At 38.1% G+C, this 27,911-nt stretch overlaps 3 protein-coding genes across 3 annotated transcripts in view; 2 read left to right on the top strand and 1 right to left on the bottom strand.

Annotated features, from left to right (window-relative positions):
* Nucleotides 1-12,097: 12,097 nt before the first annotated feature.
* Nucleotides 12,098-14,482, bottom strand: LOC135469174 (uncharacterized). The gene is made up of 4 exons (XM_064747716.1): nucleotides 13,688-14,482; nucleotides 13,344-13,441; nucleotides 12,912-13,008; nucleotides 12,098-12,624 (listed from the first exon to the last, which is right to left on the bottom strand). The coding sequence occupies exons 1-4, from the start codon at nucleotides 14,274-14,276 to the stop codon at nucleotides 12,404-12,406; spliced, it is 1,005 nt and encodes a 334-aa protein (XP_064603786.1). The 5' UTR covers nucleotides 14,277-14,482; the 3' UTR covers nucleotides 12,098-12,403.
* Nucleotides 14,483-19,428: 4,946 nt separating this feature from the next.
* On the top strand, nucleotides 19,429-21,111 carry LOC135466245 (mucin-2-like). Its single transcript, XM_064743654.1, has one exon. It carries the CDS (start codon nucleotides 19,429-19,431, stop codon nucleotides 21,109-21,111), a length of 1,683 nt encoding a protein of 560 aa, XP_064599724.1.
* The window catches only part of LOC135466224 (putative stoned B-like protein), a 48,520-nt gene continuing 41,568 nt past the window's right edge, over nucleotides 20,960-27,911 (top strand). Inside the window, exon 1 of the mRNA XM_064743626.1 lies at nucleotides 20,960-21,099. The gene's annotated coding sequence lies outside the window, so the exon portion shown is untranslated. The remainder of the gene's footprint in view (nucleotides 21,100-27,911) is intronic.

Raw genomic sequence — 27,911 nt, 5'->3', positions numbered from 1 at the left:
AAATGTTTTTGTGTGGTGGGTATTTGGGACCAACTGTTACTTACTGGTACTTATCGTTGTTGCATAATAATGTTCTAGATAAGGATGTGATGCTTGTCTAATAAATTTATTTGAATGTAAATTTGTTGTTTATATTGAAACTGCATTTATCCTAAATTATGATAATATTTATGAACATATTAAAAAAATAAATATGATCCAAATTGAGGTTTATTACATTTGTTAGCTGAAAAGAACATTCTAGTACAAAAATATTTATTAAATCTGTGTTACATCCTCATTTATGACATTATTAAACGAAGACTATGAATAACAAAAGATGATACCAAATACCCACCATACAAATTTATTTTCAAGTTTCTTTTTGTCCTTAAGGAAAAATCGGAAGACCATACTTAGGAATAACTTTTTCCACTCTTTCATCTGAACTTTCTCATTTTTATGATTTTTCCACCAGTAAGGGTCGTTATGATAAGGTAGCTCTCATACCAGGTGTCAGTATGTTAGCACACAGTTACATACGGGATATTCCGCCAAGTCCGAGAAGCCCAGCGGCTAACACACAGTTACAGTGACTTAGCCAAGTGGGATTAACACACAGTTACATACGGGGTATTCCGCCAAACCCAGTGGCTAACTTAATCAAGTGGGATTAACACAGAGATTCTGGACACTCTGTCCACATTTAGTTACAAGAGAATTATACTCATTGTTGCACTTAAGAAACTTGGAGTGAAGGAGTTTAATGGAATAATCTTGACGATAGCAGTAATACCTTGTGACATTGATCGAAATCAATGTCACACAACACGCAGGATCTAATAAATACTACAAGACGTGATATGTACATGCAGAACCCTTCGGCATTTTGCTGTCAAAGTAAGGATAACTTACAATGCGAAAACTGAAACCATCCCTTTGTCGTAAAGTCTGAGAGAGGACATCATTTTAATCTTTGAACAGATATAGGTACAGATAAGATGTACCATCTGGATAGTCCGTGGTTTCCTTTAAATCCATTGAAAGTGGGTAAATATCTTTCACAGCTTTTGCTATGTATGGATTGTTTAAAGTTATCGATATACCGTTTAGTGAATTTAGAAAGATCGGGCCTAGTGAGGATTACTTCATATAATAGTATTCGATTTTTACCCACCGAAATACCTATACACTGTTGATATATAGTTTCCCCCAATTTCACATAGATGTTATTCATGAGAAATTCAAGGAACTCGAACATGGAAACATACCATACATACCCTTGTATGGTTAGAGGAAATGAAGAAGGCTTTATTGCCTTTTACGTTAATATAGCAATCACCGGTTTTATTAAACACCGAAACAATTAGTGATGAAATTCTGTCTATTAAATCCGTGTGAAGAATAGCAGTATAGAGAATGGAGAAATCCCAAATAGACATGTCCTCTAATACGTGTATTAGAGTGCCTTGTTCTTCAGTGAGACGTTTAAAGTATTTTGGTATCCAAATACAGTTGACGCCTGAATTTGAAGACCAATCTGTCACAGTTTGAACCGATTTGAGGTAAACATAACTTTCTGGAATTCGACCCGCTTCTTTCGAATGGAACACGGAATGATCACTAATCTATCTGAACTAAAGCCATGCTTATATGATTAGGTGTAAAGCAACCAACTTACTTACAAAGCAAATCGTGTATAAACAAATTTTCATTTTATTTTTCATGCCGGGGATGGGAGACGAACGGTGATCGCTTTGACGACAGGCTTTGCCTCATTTTTCACCTTCCGTAAAGGTTTTCTATTGGTCTGTATCTTGTGGTAGCGGTATAATGACACAGCTTTGTGGTGAATCAGTGACCGCGACTCCGAGATTGGTGCCGCCTTCGATTGGACAACGGGAGGCTTAGAAGATTTCGAGACGGCTACTTTGGACGATCGCATGTTACTTGGAATGGATGGAAGTTTGGGATATTTTGTGAACGAGCTTTTACTGACAACACTGGGATGTTTTCTCAGTGAGGACTTAGTTTGGTTCGAGTTAAGTCTACTCCCCCCACCATCCGCCCAAAAGCTGTGCTTTTCCACTTTGCGGAACTGTCGAAGCTTCTCTGCGGTGACTTGGTTTGGGTTTGGCATCCGAAGTTTTACCGCTGTCGGCAGAGACCCTTCGGCAGGAATTGGAAGACGATTTTTCTCCGCTGGCAATAGACAGTCCTGCGGTAAACCTAGCGTCAATGTACGCCTATATTCGGGCATCTTGTGAGCAGTTTTCCGAGACATCATCTCCACAACCTGTTTTAGATTGCAGCTGTGATTTGCTGGGTTGGGCACGTCTTTATCATTACCCCTTATCATAACGGGAATGGCCGTGAAGTTAGTCAAGGAGGTCGGGTATCTCCGGGAACAAGTTGGGAGGTAGATGATTCTGGCACAGTCATCTTCTGGTGACGATTCTTCTTTTTCGCTCACATTCATTCTTTTTTCCGACCCCATTCTTCCTTCTGTCAACATGAATATGCGCATCAACATTCTTACATAAATGTCCGGATATGTGCCGTCTTCCACTTTATTTTCTTCATAAAAATACAGCTCTGATTGAACGAAGTGGAGAATATTTAACACGATAGTAGTCAGATAGTGTTTCCAATAAAAACTCATTCAATAATTCTCCCGAAAAAATACGAGCTCACCAGGACGAACCATTTCTACACAACATCGACTAAACGTCGTTTTCAACATAATTTTGGCTGGATCATGGATCTAGGAATTGGAACAGGCAATCAAACATGGCACTGTGTATATATACCATCATGTATACTATATATATTGAAGATTCAAATATCTTACGATTACACAACTGCTTATTAATAACTGACTGGAACGCCTTATTTTAGGCTCCACACAGTACCATACATCACCAAGCGACCAAGCACCAAACAGTGCAATCAAGGTAACAACAATATTTATAATGGTGGGTTATTACTTACTTACTTTCATACTGTAACACTCACCTACATCATCAGGGCACCTGCACTGATGTTGTGGGGGAGTGGCTGCTACATGTATACCGCTTCTGGAGCTGCCGCACCCGCTGTCAGTCTTCTGCAGGGTAGGAGCCTACGGTCAAAAAACCCAGTAGACCCCAAACCATAAAATGACATTTGTATACCGGCGTTATTTGTTGAATGTTGCTTTGCTCCAGGCCAAACAAACGCATTTTCACCATTCTTTGTTCCCTGTATGTATATTTATTTATTTGACTGGCATTGTTCAACGCCATGCGTACTCAATAACTTTTCATCTCCCGATATATACCATGAGTTATTACCGAAAACCTACAGGTCTATATTCAACGTAGCTAAAACATACAGTGTGTTATGTGAACAACTGCCGTCAGCTTCTAAATTTAGCTTGTCACTGTTTACACATGCTGAGTTCAAGGCCTGCTGTCTGCCTCTGCCTTAGAATGTTCCAGAATACCCTCAGTTCGGGGCCTGTTTGTTTACAACAAGTGTTCAAGAATTTTCTTGAATTCTAGAAAATTCCACCAGTCTATATAAGACCTATGAAAGCAGGTCAAAGGGGGAGAAAGGAGAATTATTGAGAGTTTTGGATGCTTTCGATGTGTGTTACTTTAGTAGGCCTTTTGTGCTGAATTTTGGTGTCTTTATATCCTCTGGCTTTGTTATATCCTATCTCCACCGAGCACTTGTTCAGTCATTTATTTAATTTGTGCTCTTGTGTACACAGTGCTTATTAGTACACAGACCCTGTCTGTGGAATTTTGTGTATATTTCGTCATACACTCAGTTATACTGTGGATTTTTCCCTCCTATGAATATTGCCTCTGTGCAATTTTTAAGCATTGTGGAGTATATGCGTCCGTTTCGACTTGACACCGTTGTACATGTAAGTATTTTACTATTTGTATAGATACTGCTATCCTTTCTTGTTAAACTTAAGTACTTTACTATTTGTAAAAATCTTGTTATCTGTTCTTGTTAAACCTAATAAATTGTTATAAAATAAAATCTGCTGGTTTTGGTTACTTTTTTGTGCGGCTAAACTGTCGTGTATTTCGAACAAGCCATCTCTTTATAATATAGACAGTTTGGGTCGTAACAAGTGTTGAAAACTAGATACTACTGGTAATTATAAAAAAAAAAATGTTTTGGAAAATGTTTCTTTGGTATCAAGAGAGGGCACGTGTTAATTATAGACATTGCATTCCCTTACATTTACAATCTGTTTTTCGACATCATGCTTCCACAATGGATATAGCTTCTCGAAAGCAATTTTCATCGGCCGAGCACTAAAGATGTCCATTTGACAGTTGTTATCTCTGAAAACGTCAATAAACACAAGCAAAGAGAGAAATTATACATTTTGTGATAGATTCTAATGAAGGTTTAGATAGACCCACTGATATATAGATTATCTAGTTCTCGTTAAAAAAATAACTGCCAATTAACGGCTTCAACTTTGTTCAGCATAAAGAGCTGTTTTACAGTTTTTTGATCAGAAACAGTTTAAATGCAACACTAAGCATTGTGTCAATTGTCACAACGTGGCGAGTGGCATGGTTTACAGGGATTTCCTCTTCCTATCAACCAAACCATCATTGAACAAGCGAACTATTCTTGAATATGAAGAATTAGGGGGTTGTTCAATAGAATCAATAATAATTTGCATACTGTTTCTATGGATCATATCAGAACGTAGCTCCACGAGTGAAGCTGACAGCGGAATTAACCATGTATTATGGTATCGAGCTGCTAGGCCTTGTCTGCTCGGCACGTCAGAGCATCGTTATATCAGTTGAGCCACATTCGTGCGGCTAATCACAACGGCGTTTGGTTGAACTGATATAGTTCATATAGTGTACTTTCGCTGGAGTCATAATATATAAGAACTAGGATGCTTGGCTGAATCAACAGTCTGAGAAATCGCACCAAGTACTACAATACGAACTATAATATGTGTATACCGCTAATGCTCCAGATGACATCACACAAACCATTTGGCACAAACCTGCCACCACGGCATGACTCCAGGCAGGTGACAAATTCACTAAGGTTTTCTGCCAGATGAAGCGTCCTCTCCCTCTGCAGTTTGACCCAGGCCTCTTTTACCTTTTCTGTGGACTAAACAACCAAAGATGGGTGAAAATTTGGATAGGTAAATCTGCCCGCATGTTTTCGCCAACTACTTTGCATATGTATTAAGAATTGAATTAATTGATAATAATCTTTCATGAAAACTAAAGAGCCATCAGCTACATCTTTGTCTTCAGGGGTGGATTCATTTTTCAATTTTCTTCTTTTCGGAAATCGTCATATTTATAATGCAATTACGGATGGTAGTGGGTTTTCCACGGGCTCTGCCCGGTTTGCTCCTAACATGATGCTGGCCGCCTTCGTATAAGTGAAATTATTCTGGAGTCCGGCGTTAACACCAAATAAGTAAATAAATAAATTTCATGATGCAATTTGTCTCTTCATTTTACGTGTAGGCCTACCCACCGAAGCAATGTTTCTGCTTATGCCTTCATGGTTATTGTGAGATCTGTTCATCCTGTGGATGGACTCCTTGATGTCCGCTATTCGCATCATCAGCTTCTCGAGACCTGGCCAGTAGTGTGTTTTTTCGAAACTGGGAGATAAATGTAATACATTTGTGTATATCTACATGCGTCTTGTCCGCAAATAATCGTCCACCAGCGGACTTTACCGACGAGTATCTAAACCATTATAAAGCAACATGGAAAGACAGAGAAGGGCAGGAAGGTGTTGGCAACCAACAAGTTTCTCGTTCTTGCTTGGCCATACCAAGCATTTTCATAAACTTCTCTTTTGAAATGTTGTCGCCTAACGTCGTTATAATACTGCCAACTGAAACTGAGCATCTGAATGTGTAAGTCACATGTGGAAAGATCTGGATGGTTTCAAGAGCCTTATAATTTATAGGTCTTGGCCATCCTTTCTGTTCAAGTCGCATGTGTGGAAATGAGGGGTAGTTTCAAGAGACTATAATAAAGCTTCCACTAAAATAACTTAAAATTTCTCTTACGAAGCGTGTTTAGTTCATAGGCCTGCTTGAGCTGAATGAAAATCATGTGCAAGATAATCAGATCCTTCCTATTTAGATATAAATACATGGAACACATTGGCTATGTATTTAGTCCTTTATGAAACTGTGTCTCACTTGTTTATGCGTCCCAACACCCCAACTGACGCGTCACCCGTGTTGGAAAGGTTCATGTCGATGACGTCAGCCCGTCTCTCGGCGTCTCTAATCATCAGCTCCAGGATCTGACGAAATGGCTCGGCCGACTTTCCTGCGAGCACAACACAGACTATACCCTGATATACCAGCACTTTTGTGTCAGCAACCCATGTAAGGGATCGACACACCACATTGCTTGTAGTATTCTGCTGAACTTGCTTGGCCATTCCTACATTGTACATGTTTTCTTACGGCTTCTTCAAAGGCTTGTCTCAAAAATACGAAGAAACACACGCTCACGGATCCTTCAGATGAAACCAACAAACATTACCATATAAATACGATGAATTTTACGAGGAAATGAAATAAATCTAAATGAGACACGGGGCCCTCCTTTTGCATATGTGCATCTGCATATATCGAGAAAGGCACGAATATAGGGCAGATTGAGGAAAGTTCGTTACGCTCAAATTAAGCCGTGTTAACGAGCATAAAGAATAACTAGACATGTTTCAAATGTGAATTTCCACATTGTTACGTTTCACCACGTAACGAAAATTCAGTTATGAGTATAGTAATCACCACAGTCTTCCCTAAGGCATTGTTGAACAGGGGAAACCATTAGTGCCTGCGTCGCTCAATAAAATCGATCAATCAACTAAATTATTAATCAATCAATCGATTATTTCTACGGAAATGACGTACCCTCATCCATCTGTAGCCGGTATCTTTGGTAGCCTGCCCATCTCCTCAGCCCGTGACTGTAATTCTCCTCTACCTCACGACGACTAGCCAGGATCTTCTTGGACCATACCGACGGACAGGTCAGTCTGTGGAACAATATTAGTGTCAATATTTAACCTTTTCAACCACTGAAGCACTTTTTTCAGTGGAATTGATGTATGCAATTACGATGGAAATATGCCAAGCTTGATTTGTTGGTGTCTTTAATGACGCTGGCTTCCTAAAACTGTGCAAATTATTTCTCTACACCCCATAGTTCTCTCAGAATGTTTCCCAAAATTTGTTGCAATGGTGGTTGAGAAGAATTGGGATACATTTCGTTGTCAGTGTATCGAAGATAAAAACGGATATATGGGTAGAAGAAATAGGAATATATCCATATCTCGATCACCAGACAACCAGCAACCTTTTATCGGAATGAATCTAATGGTTGAAATTCCCTTTTTTTTCGCCTATTGTCCACTTTTGCAGAGCTCCAGATTATATGACTTTTCATCACCTTTTTCCTAAATCATGTGTCCTTAACATGTTATACCATACACAGATAATGTTATTTCTGGAAACAAAACACAGCTGAAAAAAATAGCAACAAAAGTTAGCTTTGTGAAAGTTCCAGGACAATCAGTATACATAAATGGAAGAATGCCCATCGAGCAGTGCTATAGTGACAGTTAACTTTCCGCGTCTAACAGATGGCAACCACCCAGGGTTCTATACGAAGACTTTCTCACCGGGGACTGTCCATTTCCTCGCCCACGAAGCTGATGTAGCACGGGCCGTTATCCCCGCTACAGTCTACTGCATCACAGAGCCACTTTTCTTAACAGCGGACGACGACAAACTACATAAGACAGACAAGTGACGTCATAATGTGGAGCGTCAATGACGTAGCTATGTTTCTTTGGACGAAGATTCCCTGGCGACAGCATACAAACGAACACAACGATACCTCTAGACCGATCGTAAATTTGAAGGATTTGTGCCCCAAACATTATGACAACGTCGAACATGTCGGCCTACATTACTTGGAATGCTTTTAATAATTAATATGTTGCATTTTGTTAGATATGCCTTCTTGATGGCAGTGGTGCGGAAGACGACAATAGTGATGATGTAGGGGTGTAAACCTGGGATTTATTACAAGGAACGAGAAAGTGGAATGCCAGTCTTGCCACCGTTGCCGGTATTGATGATATATATCAAATTAGCAGTGATTGTCTAGTTATTTTCTGCTTTGCGGACATAGGCCTATACATGTACGTTTATCACGAGTCTGAATTTATATAGGGTCTGTCGCTTTGAGTTCAAGCCCAGCTCATGACAGCTTCCCTCCGGCCGTACGTGGGAAGGTCTGTCAGCAACCTGCGGATGGTCGTGGGTTTCCCCCAAGCTCTGGCCGGTTCCCTCCCTCCATAATTCTGGCCGCAGTCATATAAGTGAAATATTCTTGAGCACGGCGTAAAACACCAATCAAATAAATAAATAAATAAATAGGGGCTTTGGCCCTATAGTCTTGTTCAGTTGTTAGCGCGCTAGCGCAGCGTAATGACCCAGGAGCCTCTCACCAATGCGGTCGCTGTGAGTTCAAGTCCAGCTCATGCTGGCTTCCTCTCCGGCCGTAAGTGGGAAGGTCTGACAGCAACCTGCGGATGGTCGTGGGTTTCCCCCGGGCTGTGCCCGGTTTCCACCCACCATAATGCTGGCCGCCGTCGTATAAGTGAAATATTCTTGAGTACGGCGTAAAACACCAATCAAAAAAAAAAAAAAAAAAAAATCTTGTTCACTTAACTGGTACAGTGTTCCTGATTAGAGATGGATAAAATAACAACCGTAGTCAAACATCCACGAGATTTTATCAAACAACCAACAAATCAACCAAACCATCCACAATGGGCATTCAAATCTACTGAAAATGCTTTCAGAATAAATCCGGCTTCATCTTATATAGTCTGGCGGCCTTCATAGCCACGCCAACGCGGCGCAATTACCCAGAAGCCTCCAACCAATGCGGTCGCTGTGAGGTCCTCTCTGTTCATAGGAAGGTCTCTCGGCAACATGCGGATGGTGATAGGTTTCCGCAGGGCTCTACCCGGTTTCCTCCCACTATAATGCTGGCCGCCGTATTATGAGTGAAATGTTCTTGAGAACGGCGTATTACACCAGTCAAATAAATCAAACAGAATTATACAGTGTTACTAAAATAAGACAGACGACCGAACCTGTTACAGGATTATGATTCTTACTTTGAACGGCGATATCTCGGTTAAGCAACATCACAAAGTTAAAGAGGTATGCTTTTTAAATTTAATGGATACTTAATCGATGCACACATGTACAATTATGCCAATGACTTGAAAGGTGTCTGCTATAGTTTCAATCCGATGATTAACAGGGCTGATAAAAGCCAACAGGAGGAACGGGCCTTAGAATAGTGATTATAGGCTTTCAATCGCTTAGACACAGCATGAAGTTATGTATGTCTTCATGGACACACCAAGTCCAGGTTCAAAACCGGCACTGAACACAGAATTTGTGGATTCCCCTGTAGCTCTCACTGCTTGTGGGGTCTTGATGGCATTCTCATGAACGTATACTTAGTGCTGTGAGTTGGGTTTCCCGAAACTTCTTAAGTTCCGTAAATCGTTTATTAGTACTTTCTTGCTTAAGTCCAACATAAAATATTTCTCGAGAAAGACTGCATAAGCGTGTTATTATGTTGAACAAGCAATGTTTGCTTAATGGGAGAATCACAGAATCGATTCTAACTGGCTGATGTGAGAGATAGGCAAGCCCAGGCTATGCCTTTCCTAAATAGTACATTTATTCAAGTGTGAGAAAGGCTGCAAGATTTAACCCAAGGAAACCGAATCTTCACTGCCAGCCGCCAGTCAGCGTTGATTCTGTATCCCTTTCAGCAAAAGTACAAAAACATTTATAAGTTGGTGAAACTGTGTCCTGATACAGTATCATTAAATTTTTAAAGAACTGATTTTTTTTATCACGGAAATTATTGAAAAAGCCAAACCCATAAGAGAATACAGTGTGAGACAGAAAGGAGTCATGGAAAACTGGACATGAAATAGTAAACGAGCATTTAGAGATTTTTTTTTCATCCTATTTACGTTACTGAACACAAATTTGGGTTATAAAGGTATGAAGCTTTGCCACATAATTAGTCCCCGAATAACAGACATAACCTGATTAATTATTGTGGGAAATTTCAATAATTGACGATATGATTTACACGTGCATGTACTCTATTTGTGACAAACTTTCTTCAATAGCGAATCAGTTTGTGAATCATCCAGTCAAAATTGAAAGACAACCATCATCTAAGACATAATTTTTTTTTCTGATAGCATTTCATGGATGATCTGAAATTTTGGGTGGGAGGCATATGTCGCGCTTGATCAAAACTACTACTAACAGACTCCTCCAATTCTTTCCAAACTTTAATATTCTATGAAGTCTTGAAAGATACACATAAGTTACAGTAAGTCATGTAAACAAGTAAAACAATAAAATGAACTCACAAAATATACATATATAAAATTTTAAGGCATTTTCTTTGGTATAAATTTTGACATATGCTCCTAAATAAAAAAAGTAATACTAGTAACATTTAATCATTTGGGGGTAAAACAATTTTCTAGACCCTTTAATTCTATGGAAATCCAAATTGCAGCTGAGCCTTTTCAAGATGTAGGCATTAGCTGCTGAGAAACAGCATTAACAAGATGATTTGCTTAGTTCTCACTTTATTATATCATCAATAGTGTGAGTATAGTTAAAATATAAAGTGTAATAAAAGTAAAATATCGTACGATGTTCACATCAGGCAAGGATGCATATAAATATATCCACAACAACATAATAAATAATAGTGTATACATTCATAAATATGGAAAACACAACATAAACCTAAGACTTGCTTAATCTGACCCAAAATTTCTCTTCTTGAAAACTTCTGGTGAACAGGTACAATCATTTTCCAGGTCATACATGTACCTTCTTTACACACAAAAAAGTTTAATGACTCTTCTAGCAATTACCAAGTCTCTTTGCATTAATTTGGGAGAGTTCCTACCTTGTCACACTCCTGAGTGAGCTCTCAAAATGTCAGAAATGCTGTTTTGGCTTGTAGAGCTGCTAACTGTGACATGGATGGCTGACACTCTTATATGAATTAAAAGTATTTACTTCATGACTAATCTAGACTAAGATCTGATAAAGCAGTCTAAAAACAGTTCAATGTTTTCAGCTGATCTATGTTTAATTTAAAATTTCATCCACAGACATATTTTTAAACTAGCTAAATTATAAGGTGGCAGATATCAAAAAGTAAACATAAAACTTAGATACATGTATTGACTGTCAATAAATTATACAAAGAAATTAGGAGCTAATACCAGGTACATGTAAATACATGAACACAAATACATTGTACAATGTAGGTACTGGGATGTAGGTACATAAAAACACAGATTGTCAGACTGAGATTGTCTGAAGGCACAATTTAATTATTACACATAAAAATAATACTGCTTTTAAAATGACTCATGCTTTGCCAGGGGGTATGGTACATGTTGTTAAATAAAATTGAATACAATCACAAAAACTGAATCTACAATCACTACATAAACCACTGCAGACTACAGCTGGTATCACTCTATATGTTATGCCACAATGATGGAGCATGGACTTCATTAGACAAAATTCTTGTCAACTTCATTTATTTGATTTATTTATTTATTTGATTGGTGTTTTACGTCGTACTCAAGAATATTTCACTTCCACCTGCAGATTGCTGGCAAACCTTCCCACGTACGGCCGGAGAGGAAGCCAGCATGAGCTGCATCATTTATTTGAGATATTCAAAAAGATAGACAAAAAGGTTTGTCTTAACCACAAAGATTCAGCTGAGAATATGAGAAAAGTTTCTGGCCTTCATGTAACAGGTGTTCAGTACTATCAATGCACCTCAAAGGTTTATAGTACCCTCAGTTTTAACTGTTACTGGCAAATTACATAAATAACACATTTCATACAACTTTTCAAGTTTATTACCAGATTTCACCATGCACTAAAATGTTTTGTTTTTTCCCCCCTATAAATGCACCAAATACAAGCTGAAACAGTCTCCTAAAACCTCCTATGCACTAGCGTGCACTGTACAAGCCATGAACAGTATAACCATCCACTAATGCCACCACTGCGTCAGACAGAACGATAAACTGTTTTCCAATCGAGGTAGCCAGGACATTGTATACAATGACTTTATATGACATGGGTAACATATGAAACTACAAAGATGCCATGTGGTCAGTTCCTGCTCTTACAATTATGACAATCAACCAGTACAGTGAAGATGACGCTGATAGTCTGCTCCTGGGGTATTTGACAACAGAATATCCAGCAGAAGTGTCAACTGTTCTCCAGGTCAATGTCTGACTAATCAACCTTATAAAAGTCTGCCACTCTCTTTGCTAGAACGCGAGAGCGTAACTGCGGGGACAGAAGATGTCTGTGTAGCATGCGCACACTGGCTGCTTTACTCTTACTCCACTCATTCAATACTTCTTCCATGGGTCTCGCCAAGCGCTGGCACTGCCACTTGTTAACGGTGACATCAGCAATACCCACACGGTGAGCAAACATGCGCCAGTCTGCACCTGGAAATGGTAACCGTCAGATCTTTTTGAAACATAAGACATGTAAGGTCAATAGATGATTGATAACATGGCAAACAACTTTAATCACAGAGCTCTACATGACAAGGTCTTAGATCTAGAAGTTTGTGAGATAACTCGTGAGGTGCATTGCTTTTCTGTGGGCTCTGTCCGGTTTCCTCCACACATGAAACTGATCGCTGTTGTGTAAGGCAAATCCTCTTGAGTCCAATGGAAAACTAGTGAACAAACTAAATATGTCAAACCTTCAGAATAGACTCATTTCTCACCATTTACTTTGAAGTGGCTCAGATCCTTGATGATGCTCTCTCTCACAGCTGGATGCAGAAGACGAATGTGTGTTTCAGCAGGTAACTTAACAGATGGCTGTAATGTAGTACAAATATATTTTATATATTAAGTGCTGCATACAATTTTTAGAATTTATTTGTAAAACTGAATACCAATAATATGACACTAGATATTACATTCAGTCCATGTAAACTGACATTATACAGGACATCCCATGATACTTACTCATTGCGTACACATTATTTTATGATGCACATACATGTACATTCTGCAAGGCCAGTATTTTGGTTGACATAGATTTTCATGTATGTTCAAAGACAACTTGTTTTGAAACTGTCTTTAAATAGCAATTTAATATTTAGATTAAAGGACAATGGAGTAAATATCAGGAAAACGAAAGTAATTCTTACAGGATCCAGGTTGATTTGGACTGGTTTGGACATCTCTGGACCATCTAATACATCACTATTCTCCAAATGGCTATCTTCTTTGACATTGTAACATTTCACTGTAAGTAAACGATTTAAAACAATAATGGAAATAAACAGGGTCATCTATCCATAAATTGGATAGACTGGTACATGTATTTATTTTACTACTTCATACAAACTATGACCAAAACTATAAACTTTGTTAAGAAGATATAAAATTTTCTTTACCAGCAGACAGATAGACAAATCAGGACATCCACATTTTACCCTTTCATCACTAGTTTTACTGTCTAGCACAAGTTCTGATATCACATTAAACTCACATATGGAAAATTTCATCTCATAAATTTTCTCCTGTACATCATGTATGGTTTTGCATTGTTCCAGCTCATCTAGTCCATGTTGTAATTTCATCCTCAGTAACACCTGCTCTGCTATATCCTGAGCTTGTTCTGTTACTCTTGTCTCCAGTTCTTCCAGTCTAGTTACCATATGGTCGCTGTCTTCCCCAAACTTGTCTTCCAGTAGGACAGTGAACATATGAAGGAGCTTGGAAGCGGGCAGTTCTGAATAATCCACATCAGATGATAGATGGTTATGGTTGTCTGCTTCTGAATTGACATCAGAGTCTATATGAGACCTCAGTTCGTCAGTATCTACATATTCTAGAATTCTTGTCGCTAGACTCTGCAATGTGTCCATGATTTGCTGCTTAGCCTTTGTCTCTTGTTCTAACTTTTCTTTCAACGCTTGGTTTTCGAGTTTTAACTCCTCTATCTGCGACTTAGCTGAGTGTTTACGAGCAGCAGAGGAGGCTTGTGCAGCACGAGAAGAGAGCCTTCGTAACTTTGACTGGATATCAGCTTTATTGTTCTTGACACTGATGTTCCCAGATTTGCCAATTTCTGCCATGCTGTAACACAAGCTGATTTACAATGTTCTAATTCCTGCAAGTAAATCTTTTGAAAGATAATGTACCTAAGTCACATCCAGTATACTTGTACATATAGTACGATGTTGGAAATCATTTTGACAGGAAATATGTTGCTGCTATTTTCTTTGAGTTGTGCAGAGTTTGATGTTGAGCTTGCTCAGTTGTTGAACTTCTTGCTTGAAGAATGTCAAGGACTTTCTGTGAAAATAAAATTAGAGTTAGGAAAAAAAAACAGCTTCTTATACTTCTCATATACATCTACAATAACTGATGTCCTGACACTTTTTCTTTTAAACAGCCTTCCCTATATCATTCCTGACAAGCAACACTCACATGATCAAACAAACTTTGAAACTCTCACATGTGCAGTTATGACTTACAAGGAACTGTCTAGTGACTGAGGTGAGTCTCGGTCTCAAACTACCTGACTGTAGAGAGTGACAATTTTTGAACTGAACCCATGAACTGCCACAAAACTCTTACATTTTCAAAGGATGCATTAAGAATTAATTTTCCTCTGAAAAGCAAACAAAGAGAAGCGCTGAAAAGCTTGGTAAAATCAAGTAGTTTTGAGGGCTTTTTTGTCCGTCAGTTTCATATGCAAGAATTTTCAGAAACAAAATTGTGGTCTCCTATGGCAAAAAAAAAAAAAAAAAAAATGCCAGGGAAACTGATCAATGAAGTTAACTTTTCTGTTAAACCAATGGCTTTCCAATTGTCAAAGAGTTGTATCTGAGATAGTATAGACAGAAGTGAGCTAACCACACTAGTTGATACTAATACTTTTACCAAAAGTCCCTTGTGTTTGAGTACATTCTTTCTCATGTGAAGGTCATCCTTGTTTCATCACTATCGGCCATTCTCGTCTAAATTGTTTGCATCAAGAGACAGGAGTGGAATTGAAGTGGGAAGGGCTACTGAATGACTATCAAATTTAGGTCAATAGTTCACTTTCAAATCCTAAATGGCAGAGAAGCCGTTTGATTTTGAGAAGGCTCATTTACAAGAAATCATAATTTTATTTGTATTCCAAGTGACTCTTCAAGACAGCTAGAAGACAGATTTGCCACACATCAGGCAGAATTTTAGACACAAGAAGCTGCAGCATGTATGACATGAACGATACCAACAATTGTGCATGGCTGATCATAAACCCATATGGTATGTATAGCCAATGTAGGAACTACATGAAGTAATGAAAAATTCTAGTGAAGAATGATTTCTTGTCTTGCCAGTTGTCATATACACTAATGATTGTGTTTTTATTGTTCTGACTTGACGCAGTCATATCGTCATTGCTGTACAAAATAATTGTGCTCGCCATCAACAAACAACTATAAATTTAGTACTGGTGTATAGACAAATAAATACTTAAACCATCAAGGCCCATCATCCAGTTCTCAGGTCAGGGCGAAAATTTCTATTCTAGGCTGATGAATTCATCTGTTCATAAAAAACGAATTCTACGTTGTACATCTTCTTCAACATCACATGTAATTCACTCTCCTAGCGGCACATTTGTTACGATATTTAACAAAATTATTTACAGGTGTTCAGGCAATATCCAGGGCACATTCAGTTGTTTAGGGGAGGTAAATGGTTTTTAATTAGTTGCTTACCAATGACACTCTAATGACTCTGTCCACTGGAAACTATAAAGTGACATAACATTGTCTAAGGCTAGACAATGATATATTTGGCATAGCCTCAAAAGACTCCAACTCCTTTTCTTATACTGGCCTAGCATCATTGGAGTCTCAACTCTTACAATGTTAATTTCATACTCAACAAAGGTCCAAGTTGATTGTCCTTGTTATTGAACAAGTCTCGCGGAAATTAAAGACACCAACCTAAAGACCTGCTTTCCGCACCCACAGCACCACCACCATACATCCCTACTTGATCTAGAATAGATTTATTATAGCCATGAAGGCTACCACAGTATAGGCCCTACGTTCCTTGGTGACTGCTGCCATGTTGAGCATCTACACACATTTCCTGCTTCATAGTGGAGTAGTGGGAAGATGGCGGCATTTGCTGAGCAGTGTATATACCGTGGAAGCCTTCATGGCTATAATAAATCTATTCTAAATCAAGTAGGGAAGTAGGGAGGTATGGTGACGGGCAGTGAGTGCGGAAAGCAGGTCTTTAGGTTGGTGTCTTTTATTTGTGCGAGACTTGTTCAATAACAAAGACAATTGTCCTCGCCCTTCGTTGAGTACAACATTAACACTGTAGGCCTAAGCGTTAAGAGTCTTTCGAGGCTATATATGGCACAAAGCTATGTACATACATTGACCAAGATTTTATATATTAAGTCGAACAAACTTGACTAGTCTTACATAAAACCTAAAAAAAAAATGCAATATGCAACTAACTATAAACTGGGACTAATATATATATATATATATATATATATATATATATATATATATATATATATTAGTCTCAGCTATAAACTGTTTAAGGTGATGTTGTGTTAAAAACATGCAACTCCGTGATAAGTTAGATAGGTGTATGACTGTTCTGGAAAACAACAAAATGTAACTTCAAGGAAAGCTTATAATCACTCAGTTTTTTGAACAACTTACACTGCCATGAACCTTGAAAGACCCAACATTCAGTTTACTCACCAAAGTGAGGAGCATGCTTCAGGTCCTTAGATAGGCTGGTTGATAGGGACGCCAAAAATCTGACAGATGTAAGTTAGTACTAAATGCTTAATCGCTTATTTATATGAAACACGGACTTAAACAACATTTCCGTTGAATGTAAATTGAGTTTTACATATGATGTTAGCATAAACACCATTCTGCCCTTCAAAGACAAGTGAACTACTGTAAATAAAAATTTCCTATGAATGGCAAAAGTGAAAACTGGGTTTATAGAAAATATAATTTATGTGGTTTAATTTAGTACATCCAAGTCCCATTGTGAATTTCATTGCGAAGATAAAACTTAACCATTTTCAAAAATTTTGTTTTCCCTTTTTTATACCAAGACAATTTTACAAAAAATACGGGTGTTTTAAGTGGTTGGCTGAAAAAGGAACGTTGTCCTTGGTACATACATGTATTCGTTCTACTATAATTTTACCGCCAGATTAACTGTGATAGCTCTTTATAGGAGTTCACCTTGTCTACATTACATTACCCACATATCTCTGCACAAAGTGACGTTTATATTACAAGTTAGTTAACATAACAGAGCAGGCGAAATGAGTCCGTTTTCGGTTCATCCCACGATTATGAGTTTTTCTTGCCCTTGACCTGAAATACATCACTTCCGTAAATAAGATGGCAGCGATACTCTGCCGCGGATTGAGACGGTCCATATCGATCGTTCTGGTGCTATGATTGCCTCAAATCCGAGCAGATACAGCGGTGAGTATGGCGACGGAAAATGATCGCTGATTTCACAGAAGAGAAAGAGCTGGTAAAGAACTTCTTTTGGTTAATTAACGGTCAATGTTTGAGTGGCCAAAACTTTCACTGGGTCGTGGACGCTGCGATTTCGGCCAGGTCGCTTATGTGGGGATTGGGCATGTGAACTCGTAACCGATTGAAATACATATCAGGCCTTCTGTGAAGGGATCTTGTTCTCTCAGCCTCTAATTAATGCATAACTTAGTGATTATTTTAACTAGCCGTCTTATCTGTTCACGAAAGTCCGATTCTGTTGGGTTTTTTTTTTTTATCTGCTGTCGGATTTCCTGGACTATCCTGGATAGTAGGTGTGACTGGTGTCCATGTCCATAAATTTCAACGTCCACCCACACATGGTGAAGTAGCCAGTGAAATGAGGCTAAATAATGCGCACAGATCGGCCAGGGGCTCTGAATCCTGGAAGGGATACAATTATTTTGCGAGCATGAATGAATTTAAGGCCCATCACTGTAATAGCTAGACTTGTTGTACTACTGCTACTTCTTCTGTATTATCAGACATATAGGCCAGCACTAACAGTGACAGTGTCGCACATGACTTCCTTGTCATGTAAGAGCAATTGGTATAAAACATGTGTCCAATCATGAGATGTCATAGCCCATCTTAGTCCAAGTACACTGACTGTTGGTTGAGAAATATTTTACGTGTGAAAGTATACTCTATTGTATTATCATTAAAAAGATTTGTGTGGTGGGTGGAAGGGGAGATGTTACGACGTGGGTTTAAGCGGCTAGAGGTAGGTGGAGTGGTTATTGGGGGCCCTACCCATGTCACACTATTTAGACAAACTTGCTCGTCCCTGACTGTAGGTTGAGCAGCCATAAATATGGCATATCTGAGTATTTCTCAACCAACAGTCAATGTACTTGGCTTAAGCCCACATAAATGCTATTTTTAAATTCCATCCCTTTCCAGTTTTAATAGGTAGGGACTCAGTGTTATGACGAATGTCAGAATTTTAATATAGCACACTGAGGCCCTCCAGAGGAGCTAAAGATGAGATAGTTCTCAAGAATTAGATCAGGTCCACCATTTAAACAATTTACAATAGCAGTATTGTTTGCCTTTACAGTAGGGCTACCATGTAGCGTGCCAGTCTTCAATTGTTAAATAATGTTATCATAAATTGAATGATTTGTTTGAGTGCTTTGAATGTACACATGTCCCCATTGAGCAAGCTTTTATTGCATAAATAATAATGCTACGTTTCTTGTGCTAGAAATATTTGTACATGAAATTATCACCAGTGTGATTGTCATGTCAGTGTATACATGACCTGCAGACATGACATGTAAATATTGCACAATCAGATAGATGGAGCCTACTACATGTAGATGTAAATTCACACATGTTGAACAAACATTATGCATGTTATTTCAAGGTTTCCTTTCATGTACACCAATTCCATGGAAAAAAATTTGATTGTCTTTATATATATTTATATTTTCTAGTCTTTATTTTGAAACAATATCATATATATATATATATATATATATATATATATATATATATATATATATATATATAATACATTCATAACATGTATGTAGATAAAATTGTGAAGTTTTCATGCCTTGTAAGTATTGACATTTATTGTATCTCTTTTAGGTTGACTTAGAAGTTGTTGATTGGAAGGTGCCATCATGTGTTCCTGACATTCATGACAGTGATTGGCTGGACAAGGATGCAAAAATCTGAGAAACAACATCCCCCTCTAGGTCAGACGAGAAAACCTCCAACACTTCAAGAATCACTAGACTTTGAGCGCATAGTTGCACCTTTAGCATCATTTGACACCATAGACCTTGGAGATGATGACCTGACCCCCACTGATGAGGTGCAGCCCATTTCTAGTCACACATGTGCAACGTCGTTTACCAACAAAAATCTCACAGTGAGCTCCACTGGACAAGCCACCAGACCCTCAGATCTGAAAAGTTTACACACCAAACAGGCTGTAGCCCAGGACTGTGCACTACACGACCAGGATCTCACCCCTACCACAGAACAAGGCACCCCATCAAAACTGGTGGATAAGTTCCACTCACCAACTAGCCAGAACAGGTCTAAGTGTCACAGTGGTGAAGGTCTGGACACCAGCAATACAGCTAGGGCTATATCACCGCCTTCTGTTAATTATACAGAAAGCAGTGTGGAAAATGTTAGTAATGCTGTAGGTGGTCACAAGGCGTCCATGTCTAACACAGCACCCCAGGTTGCCGAGGCCAAGGCAAAGCAAAACAAGAAACCCAAGAAGCAACGGAAGAGAACAAATTCCTCTTCTTCATCAGAATGGAGTGATGACGAAAGTAGCAAAGGTTCAGCAGGTGTGTCTTGGAGCAGAAGAGTTCATATATATGGCAAAATTAATAAGTCACCAACCCCTAGTAGCCCCGGATTGGCCCTCCCTCCTCTACCCAAGGAAACTTCCCCAAAAGATAGCTCTATAGAAACAGTAGAGATTCTCGATTTGAGCAAAGCCAGTGCTTCAAAGAAAAAAGCTTATTTGAAAAAGCTACAGAGACTTCAGGTAAAAACAAACCCCATTGAGAGACCAAGAAGCACCACACCCATCAACATTTTCACGCTTGATGAATATGTCCACTATAGCTCTCCAGAAGCGTCACCCGGTGCTGATAAGATCAAAATTAAACTGCCCGATGAAGAGTTCAGTCCACGCAATGCTGAGAAGGACAATCTGTGCTTTAACTTTAATGAAGAAGATCTGTTCAGTCACACAAGGTCTGGCATTCTAGTGACTAATGACGCTCAGGTTCCTACCAACCCCCAGTCTCCTAGACGGGTGCTTATACCTCCTAGTCTAACGCCCACAAGTTCTCCCAGCCGATCTGCAGCCAGCTCCCCACGGTCCCCACGATACATCTACTGCCCGTCAACAAACACACATTTCCAGTATCCAGGTGAAACAGCCGAACATCAGCCAGCAGTTTCTGGCCTTGTCTGCAATAATAACTGGGTAAGATTCGAGGATTCTTCAAGTTCAGGAAAACCTGTAAGATCTCTGAGTCAGGCAAAGCCACAGTCAAAGCCAGTAACACTCCCAACATCAGTGAAACCAAATTCCCCACAGAATATATCTGGAGACACAGAGGAAATCCTTGAGGTACGTGTTGTGGAAGATGGCAATGCCAAGCGAGACTGTAGTATTAAAATCCTCCCGGCTGAGACTTCCCACTCTGCCCCAGTCCTAGAATCAAAGGTACCCAATGTGGCCACAGCAATTGCCTCAGCTTTAAACAATACTGATGATGATGATGTTGAAGATGACAAAATTGAGCCTCCCAATAAAGCAGCAGAACAGAGTTCCCCAGTAAAAGAAACTAATTGTCAAAAGGTAAGAGACTGACACACATTTTCCTGAGTTTCTCACGCAAACTCATGTTTTTTGTTTTGTGGCAGTGCATTTACAAATTCATGTATCAGTTTATTTTAAGTTTGTGCTGCCGTTTATTTATATCGCCCAAACACTAGCTTGAAACGGGGGCATAAAATCATTGTTGTCAACTAGTCAATAAGGCTATCTCAAAAGAAAAGCTCCTTTGGTCTCAGTGCTACAGATGAGTACGGCTCTCCCGACTTTGAAAGAGAGGGAATATGTTACTTCCGACTTTCAAAGTATATGATATGTAGGATGTGGCACTTCACTGTTTTGGGTCACCAGTAATACACCTGGAAAGTGTTTAGTTGATTGAGTGAAAGGAGATAAAGAAAAGACATAGGCCTACATGTGTATACATGTGTATACATGTATACATAGACAGACATGTACAGAGATTCTTTAGTCAGGACTACCCGGTATACAAGTAGATGTAGGCCTACATGTAAATTGCCCAAAAACATACTGGAATAAAGTAATTATTTCAGCTCTTCTGCAATAGGAATGAATTTGAATGAAATTAATACATTTATTGCGCATCACCCTGTGTCAGGTTTATTTCAATAACTCACTTACAGACAATTTTGTTCTGTACTTTTCATTCCTTGTGCTTTGATAGCAGGGGTTGCAGTATTATATTTTTGTTTTATGGTAACCTGACTGATGTGACAGGTAAATTTTCGTTTACCTGTCTAAACACTTCTTGGCCCACACAGTTGTTAACATCTGCCGTTTTGGGGTCAAAAGATGATAAAACAGTTGTTGATATAGGCTAAATCCAAATGTATGGCCTACGTACATTGGAAGACAAGAATTTATTATTGGGTGCTTTAATTATTGGCAGTATATAGTATAAATCTGAAGTGTTTGTGTGCATACACGCACATTGCTAGCTGTTCTCTCTTCTCGAAATCATGTGTACATGTATGTCAGGAACTGGACCTGGATGATATTTCAACACTGCAGACTTGTGGTTTGTGGGGAATTGAAATCAGACATTTGGGAGTGATATTAAGGTGATTTTGTGCAACATAGAAGCAGAACTTGCAGTATAGTAACCAGAAAGACCATTTTTAACCCTTTGCTTCATCTTCTTCATGGCAAACACTCGAGAAAGGCACAAAGACAAAGTTGGTGGCACATGAGCTTCTGCTGTAGCCTAAAGTTTCTGAAAATTAACATGTGGTGGAGAACATCAAGCACATGTTTTCCTGTGGAGATTTACTTTTGATTTTGGCAGGGCTGTCTGCTTTAAATCTCGCATATTTGCTAGCTTTTTGTGAACTTAGGCATATACACAAATTTTTAGGTGTATACAGTATGCTCTGTTTTAATTTTAGAAGCGTATCATGTAATTTTTTAAGCTTATTTACGCCTGTACGCCCGGTTCTGTAGCACTGGGTGTGCTCCTGACTCACAAGTAGCACACCTTTAGCATACTGCAAGCATTCCACTATGGTACCATTCCTTTGCTGATCTTGAAAACAAGGGGTCATTCGTTGTACATTTCCATATATACTCTATGTGAACCTTTAGGAGGATGCAATTGACTCTGAGGAAATATTGATTCCTTTCTCTGAATTTCATGACGGGAAATAAAGGATCTGCATATGGAGTCATGGGTGTGGATTAAAATCAATGAAACTGGCTCTATAAGATCCTATCCACATACACATATCATATGTATGTATTAAAATCTTTGAATTGAAAGAAATCTTTATACAAATAAAGATAAACTATCTTTAACTATTGTTAGATTGTTTTGATTGATTTAAATGCTGTTTACTATGGCCACTCCATATTCCTCTACCAATAACCCTGACGTCCGTTGTAGAAGTTCAGAATTGTCAGAAATGCATAAAATCAGATGAAAGCTAACAGCGAACTGTGTTCGTAAATAAATTAGATTATTTTTTGTCTTTCCTCTTATCTTATCTAAAAATTCAACAAAAATCAGAGATTTTCTGAGGTGCATCTTTAGAGACCATGTTTTTTGCATTATTTTGAGGGCATAAAATCCCTTAAACTTCATTACAATGATCTTAAGGTAGGTTTGCAGAGATGATTTTAGAGAAAAAAAAAGCTATTTTCAAAATGGTCTTTTAGTAAATAAAGAGAATTCTAATGAAGAAAGTGATGTGATGTCATATCACTGAAATGTCGTCAGAGAAGACCAGCATATTTTATCTTTACATTAAATGCTTTTAACAGTGAAATTAAACAAAGTTTTGGCTACAATTTTGCACAGCGCTTTGAATAGAACTGATATTTTTACATCCTTAATGTTCTCTTTAAATATGATGTTAAAAACCAGTCAGTATGTAAATACAGATAGAATATTTATGTTATGATATGAATATTTAACTTAAGTGTCCATAAATTTCATCCATAACTAACTTACTCATTTTTCCTGATTCTGGGAGTTCTGTTGAGTTTAGAAAGGTGTTTTGAGGTTTGCTTGGAGCATGAGATGATATTCAACTGGAAAATTGTAAGTTTCAGCACCAAAAAAATATATTGTGACATTTCTTTGCCTTCAAAAATACACTTTTGTGGGTGAAATTTTCGGTCATTTAGGATAGGTCAGTAAATAAGTTTGCGAGAAGTGGCAAAATTCGGGCCACTAAGTGTACATTGTAAGGTTTCATTGTCTCAGTGGCATTAAATTTTTATTACAAAACCAGCACCTGATTTCTTTGAAGTCAACGTGATTAACATGCTTTCATGTAAAACTGAAGTTTCAACCTATTCAACCTTGTAAAAGTTTCCATTTGTATCTGTGCCCAGGAGATAGTAAATCTGTCTTATCTGAGTACATGCAATCAGTGACATGTATGTGCCTTTAGGAATTGGACAAACAGATTCTTGTCCTTTGCAGGGAAAGAAGTTCTTTGCAGGGAAGATACATGCTTGTGTCGACTACATCTTACATGTATAGTTTTTAAGCTGTGTATACAGTGAACATGTTTATGTAGGCTGCATGTAGATAATACATTGTCTTCAGAGGAACTGCTAGGTTAAGGTATACATTAACACAGTGGAAGACAGACAGGGCATCTCAGTGTACATTGTGAGGTTTCAGTGTTACAGTGACATTGATGTGAAATATTTGTCTCCATAAATGTCTTGCATATGCTACAAAACATACCTGTAGCTTTAAGCCTAATTAGGTTTTATACTCGTAAGAGTATGAAATTTACATCTGCCACGTGTTGTAGCTACATGTAAGTGAGGTGGTTTTTATTCTTCAACTGTTTAAACTAACTACATCATGAACAATACATGCAAGTGAAATGTTTCTGGGGCCGGAGTGCAGTGTAAAGCCTCATAAACAGCGAATTACACGTACTCACTTTCCAACTCCCAGACTCCCTGATTTTGAAATGCCATAAAAAAAAAAAAACGGCTGCCTTCCTAAATTTTCATAAGGCTTTTTTGGGGATAGAAAGCAAGTCCTATTTTTGGTGGTCAGGTTTATAGATGAAGGAAATGGCAATGCTTGGAGTAAACCACCAACTTTTGTCAGCTACAGGCCTAAGGTTGCTTACAGTTGTATGTACAGAGCTTTCACATGTAATGTACTGGCTACATAATATCAGAGTTTCTTCTACTTGAAATGAGACTGTAATGAGCAGATAATCAGATACATGTGGTCACAACCTGTGGAGGGAAGTTGGCCTCTTGGGACAGAGATCTAACGAGAAGCTGTGGTGGCGTAAGTCAGGAATAAAATGATATTATGTCTGACTGCTGAGGACTGCAGTGTTTATATTGGGCATAGATGTACATACACTGTTTATAGTCAGAATTCCATGTGGCTTGGGGCAGAATTCTGCCAGGTATTGATCCCTGGCTATTGGTTCTTCACTTGGATACGTGTACCCTAGCCACATGAACCAGTAACAGTTTATATGTACATGTACAGTATTATGCTTTCTGCTAGTATATAGCTGCTATATATTTACATGTAACTGTACACACTATACATGTATTCGGTCATTAAGCTTTTGACATGATTAGTAAATATACTGATGTTTTTTTCATAGCAAAACTGCACAAAATCAGCTTCCATGAAAGCAAAATGTTGCTCTCATGGTTTTCCTCTTCCCAAGCTTCATATTTCAATAAATTCACTGCAGTTGTCAAGCCTATCAAAACATGCTTGATTGTTTTGTCTAGTTTTGAATGAGGTAATGTCATGTCATGTTTTCTTCAAAAGACTCCTTTTGTACCAATGTATGTACTTGTATAAAGATCACAAACTTTATACTAGCAGATGTGTAGCTATTGAGCCAGTTGCAGAGATTTGAGCCCGCCCTTACACCATCATTACCATCTGGGCAGACTGCAATGTACATGGCAATCTCTAATATCGACAATTGGATAATTACATTTCATTCTCCGCTCAGGATTGTACCACGGTCACAAATTGTCTGATGTGCTTGATTTGGATGTCAAGGCATTTATAATTTATATGCTGTATTCTCTGTGGGTGTTTGTGGGTTATTGTCTGGTGACCGTGTAAGGTGATGTGCTGGGTGTTGGGTTAGGTGTGCTGTTGTAGTGATACAACAGACAGGTTACAGGCATATACATGTATATAGATCACATATTTTCTTTTTTTTTTCTTTTAAATTTTATTTTGTATTTGGATGCAAAATATCTGATAAAAAACCATAGAAGGGTGATTTGGGATGAATATGGAAACTCTTCAACCTCAGCATTGAATACCAAAGCTGAATATGTCCTGATGAATTCTGAAAATTTGAAAGCATTTACTTATAAATGATGTAGCAATGGTAATACAGTTAATAAGTTAATTGATAAAATAGAGAATTGTTATTCGGGAGAATTAAATGTCCATAAAATGCAACCATTGATACCATTTTTATGATATGAAACACATCTTTTGACAAGAAAAATTCATTTCAAATTTATTTGGTAGAAATAAAACCTATAGGACTGAAACAAAAAAAATATTGAAGACGGGTGAAGTGCAAGGATTTTCATCAGAGAGTAAGCAGCTGTTTTTATGGAAGGACTTGTATTGAAGAGTTTATACTTACATGGCGTAATGGTTTTATTCAGTCTATTTAAAATAGAGAACTAGTATGTTTTTTAGCATAAAAACATGATGTCTTTTTGTGGTTATAATAGAAAGAAGCCCCATATAAGCCTTAAAGATATGATCAACCTCAAAGGATTTGCCTTTGTCACTCTCATGTCATATTTGCTATGGCGCTTTCTTGACTTGGCTCTCTGAACTGTTCGTGATATGTCAGGTATTGGTATACTAATGTCAAATGTGACAGTGTTGTGATGTTAACAAGGTAATATTTTCCTGTGTCAACTTCCTCTAGAATAAGGAAACCTTGACCTGATTTAATTCCCTATGCTGTACAATTGTCCTTGTATAGGTATTGTACATCAACATGTAGTACAGGTGTTACGTCAGTTTAGAAGGCACATTATTAACATACATGTAGCTAGTGTCATTGTTCCACTAATCAAGGTCATCAGCCGCAGTCAGGTATGTGTTCACTTGCTCATGTATGTTGCAAACTTACATGTACATGTATATAAGTTGTTTTGAATACATTTTCACCAGGAATACTGTGGCTGCACGCCACACTACCATGACTGCAAGTCTCCATATTTCTTGTGCCTGTACTTCTGTAGGCTGATGGATAAGTTCAGGACTTGTCAGCACAGATGTGTACAGATGTCAGTGTCTTAATACATAATTGACATGGTGTGTTCTGAAAGTCAAGAGCGCCCTAGCATATGTAATGTACACGTGTATACGCAGTGATATATTTGGTATCTATGGATGTCAGTGTATTTTTTAGTTTAGGAACTAAACTTTGTACTAAAATCTGTATGTATTTCTATTGTGTCTCTAAATAGTTAAAATTAGCTTGTTCATAAACCAGGTACTGAAACATTTTTAAATGCGTGTTTCATGGGCCTGTAATATATTGAAATGTACATTAGTATGGCTGAATGTATAATACACCTGGAACTTTGTCTGCAGGCTTTATGTGCATGTAGCTATGTGCAGCTGTCCATATTGTCTGTTATTGTGTTTTGGCCTGTTTGGCAGATTTTATCAGTTACATTTATAATATTACCATTTTTAATAATATTTGTTTGAAATGGGTGAATGTATACATACAATCACCTGATTTCTCTGCCATCATTCTGGGCTACTAACTGTATTGTGCTTCATATCTATGTATATATATTTATGTACATGTCCACATGATTATGATTTGTGAATCTGAATGCAAGGCTGAAAAAGACAAATTCACAAATATACATGTAGGTATATTTCATGGCACACATTTGTGCATGTTACGTCAGAGCCATACCTACATGTAGAGTCACTTCATTTCTGGAAAATGCATGGGCTCCCAGATTGCTGTCTGCCCAGACTAAACAAGCTGTATTAAAACTAACAAGTGAACAAAAGATTACAAATAAAAAGTTAATTTTTCATACAAATTTTGTTCATGCACAGTTAAAAGCTGTTAGAAAGCATCATTTTGAGTTGCATTTTTGAAATTTCTTTATGCACAGTCACAATGTCACCATTGAAGTTTGGGATCAGAACCTTTAATGTTTTTTTAGATATGGTGCTGTATATGTACATATATTTGGTGAAGTTCGTCATGTAGAGAAGGCGGCTGCCTGTTTTCGCCTGACACTCCAGTTTCTGGACCATCATCAGATAAGTGTAACTTGCCTATGTAGGATTAATAAAGCCAATT

Source organism: Liolophura sinensis, chromosome 6 (assembly GCF_032854445.1).
Source record: "Liolophura sinensis isolate JHLJ2023 chromosome 6, CUHK_Ljap_v2, whole genome shotgun sequence".
Lineage (NCBI taxonomy): Eukaryota > Metazoa > Mollusca > Polyplacophora > Chitonida > Chitonidae > Liolophura > Liolophura sinensis.
This window is presented reverse-complemented; position numbering and strand designations above follow the sequence as displayed.

Bases quoted from the DNA above. Each gene is read 5' to 3' on its own strand.
- LOC135469174 (XM_064747716.1), bottom strand. From the start codon at position 14,276: ATGGCAGAAATTGGCAAATCTGGGAACATCAGTGTCAAGAACAATAAA. The intron at 13,009-13,343 runs GTAAGAATTACT...ACTACATTACAG, and splicing joins TCCAAATCAACCTGGATCCT to CCATCTGTTAAGTTACCTGC. The intron at 12,625-12,911 runs GTGAGAAATGAG...TACCATTTCCAG, and splicing joins GAGCCACTTCAAAGTAAATG to GTGCAGACTGGCGCATGTTT.
- LOC135466245 (XM_064743654.1), top strand. From the start codon at position 19,429: ATGCAAAAATCTGAGAAACAACATCCCCCTCTAGGTCAGACGAGAAAA.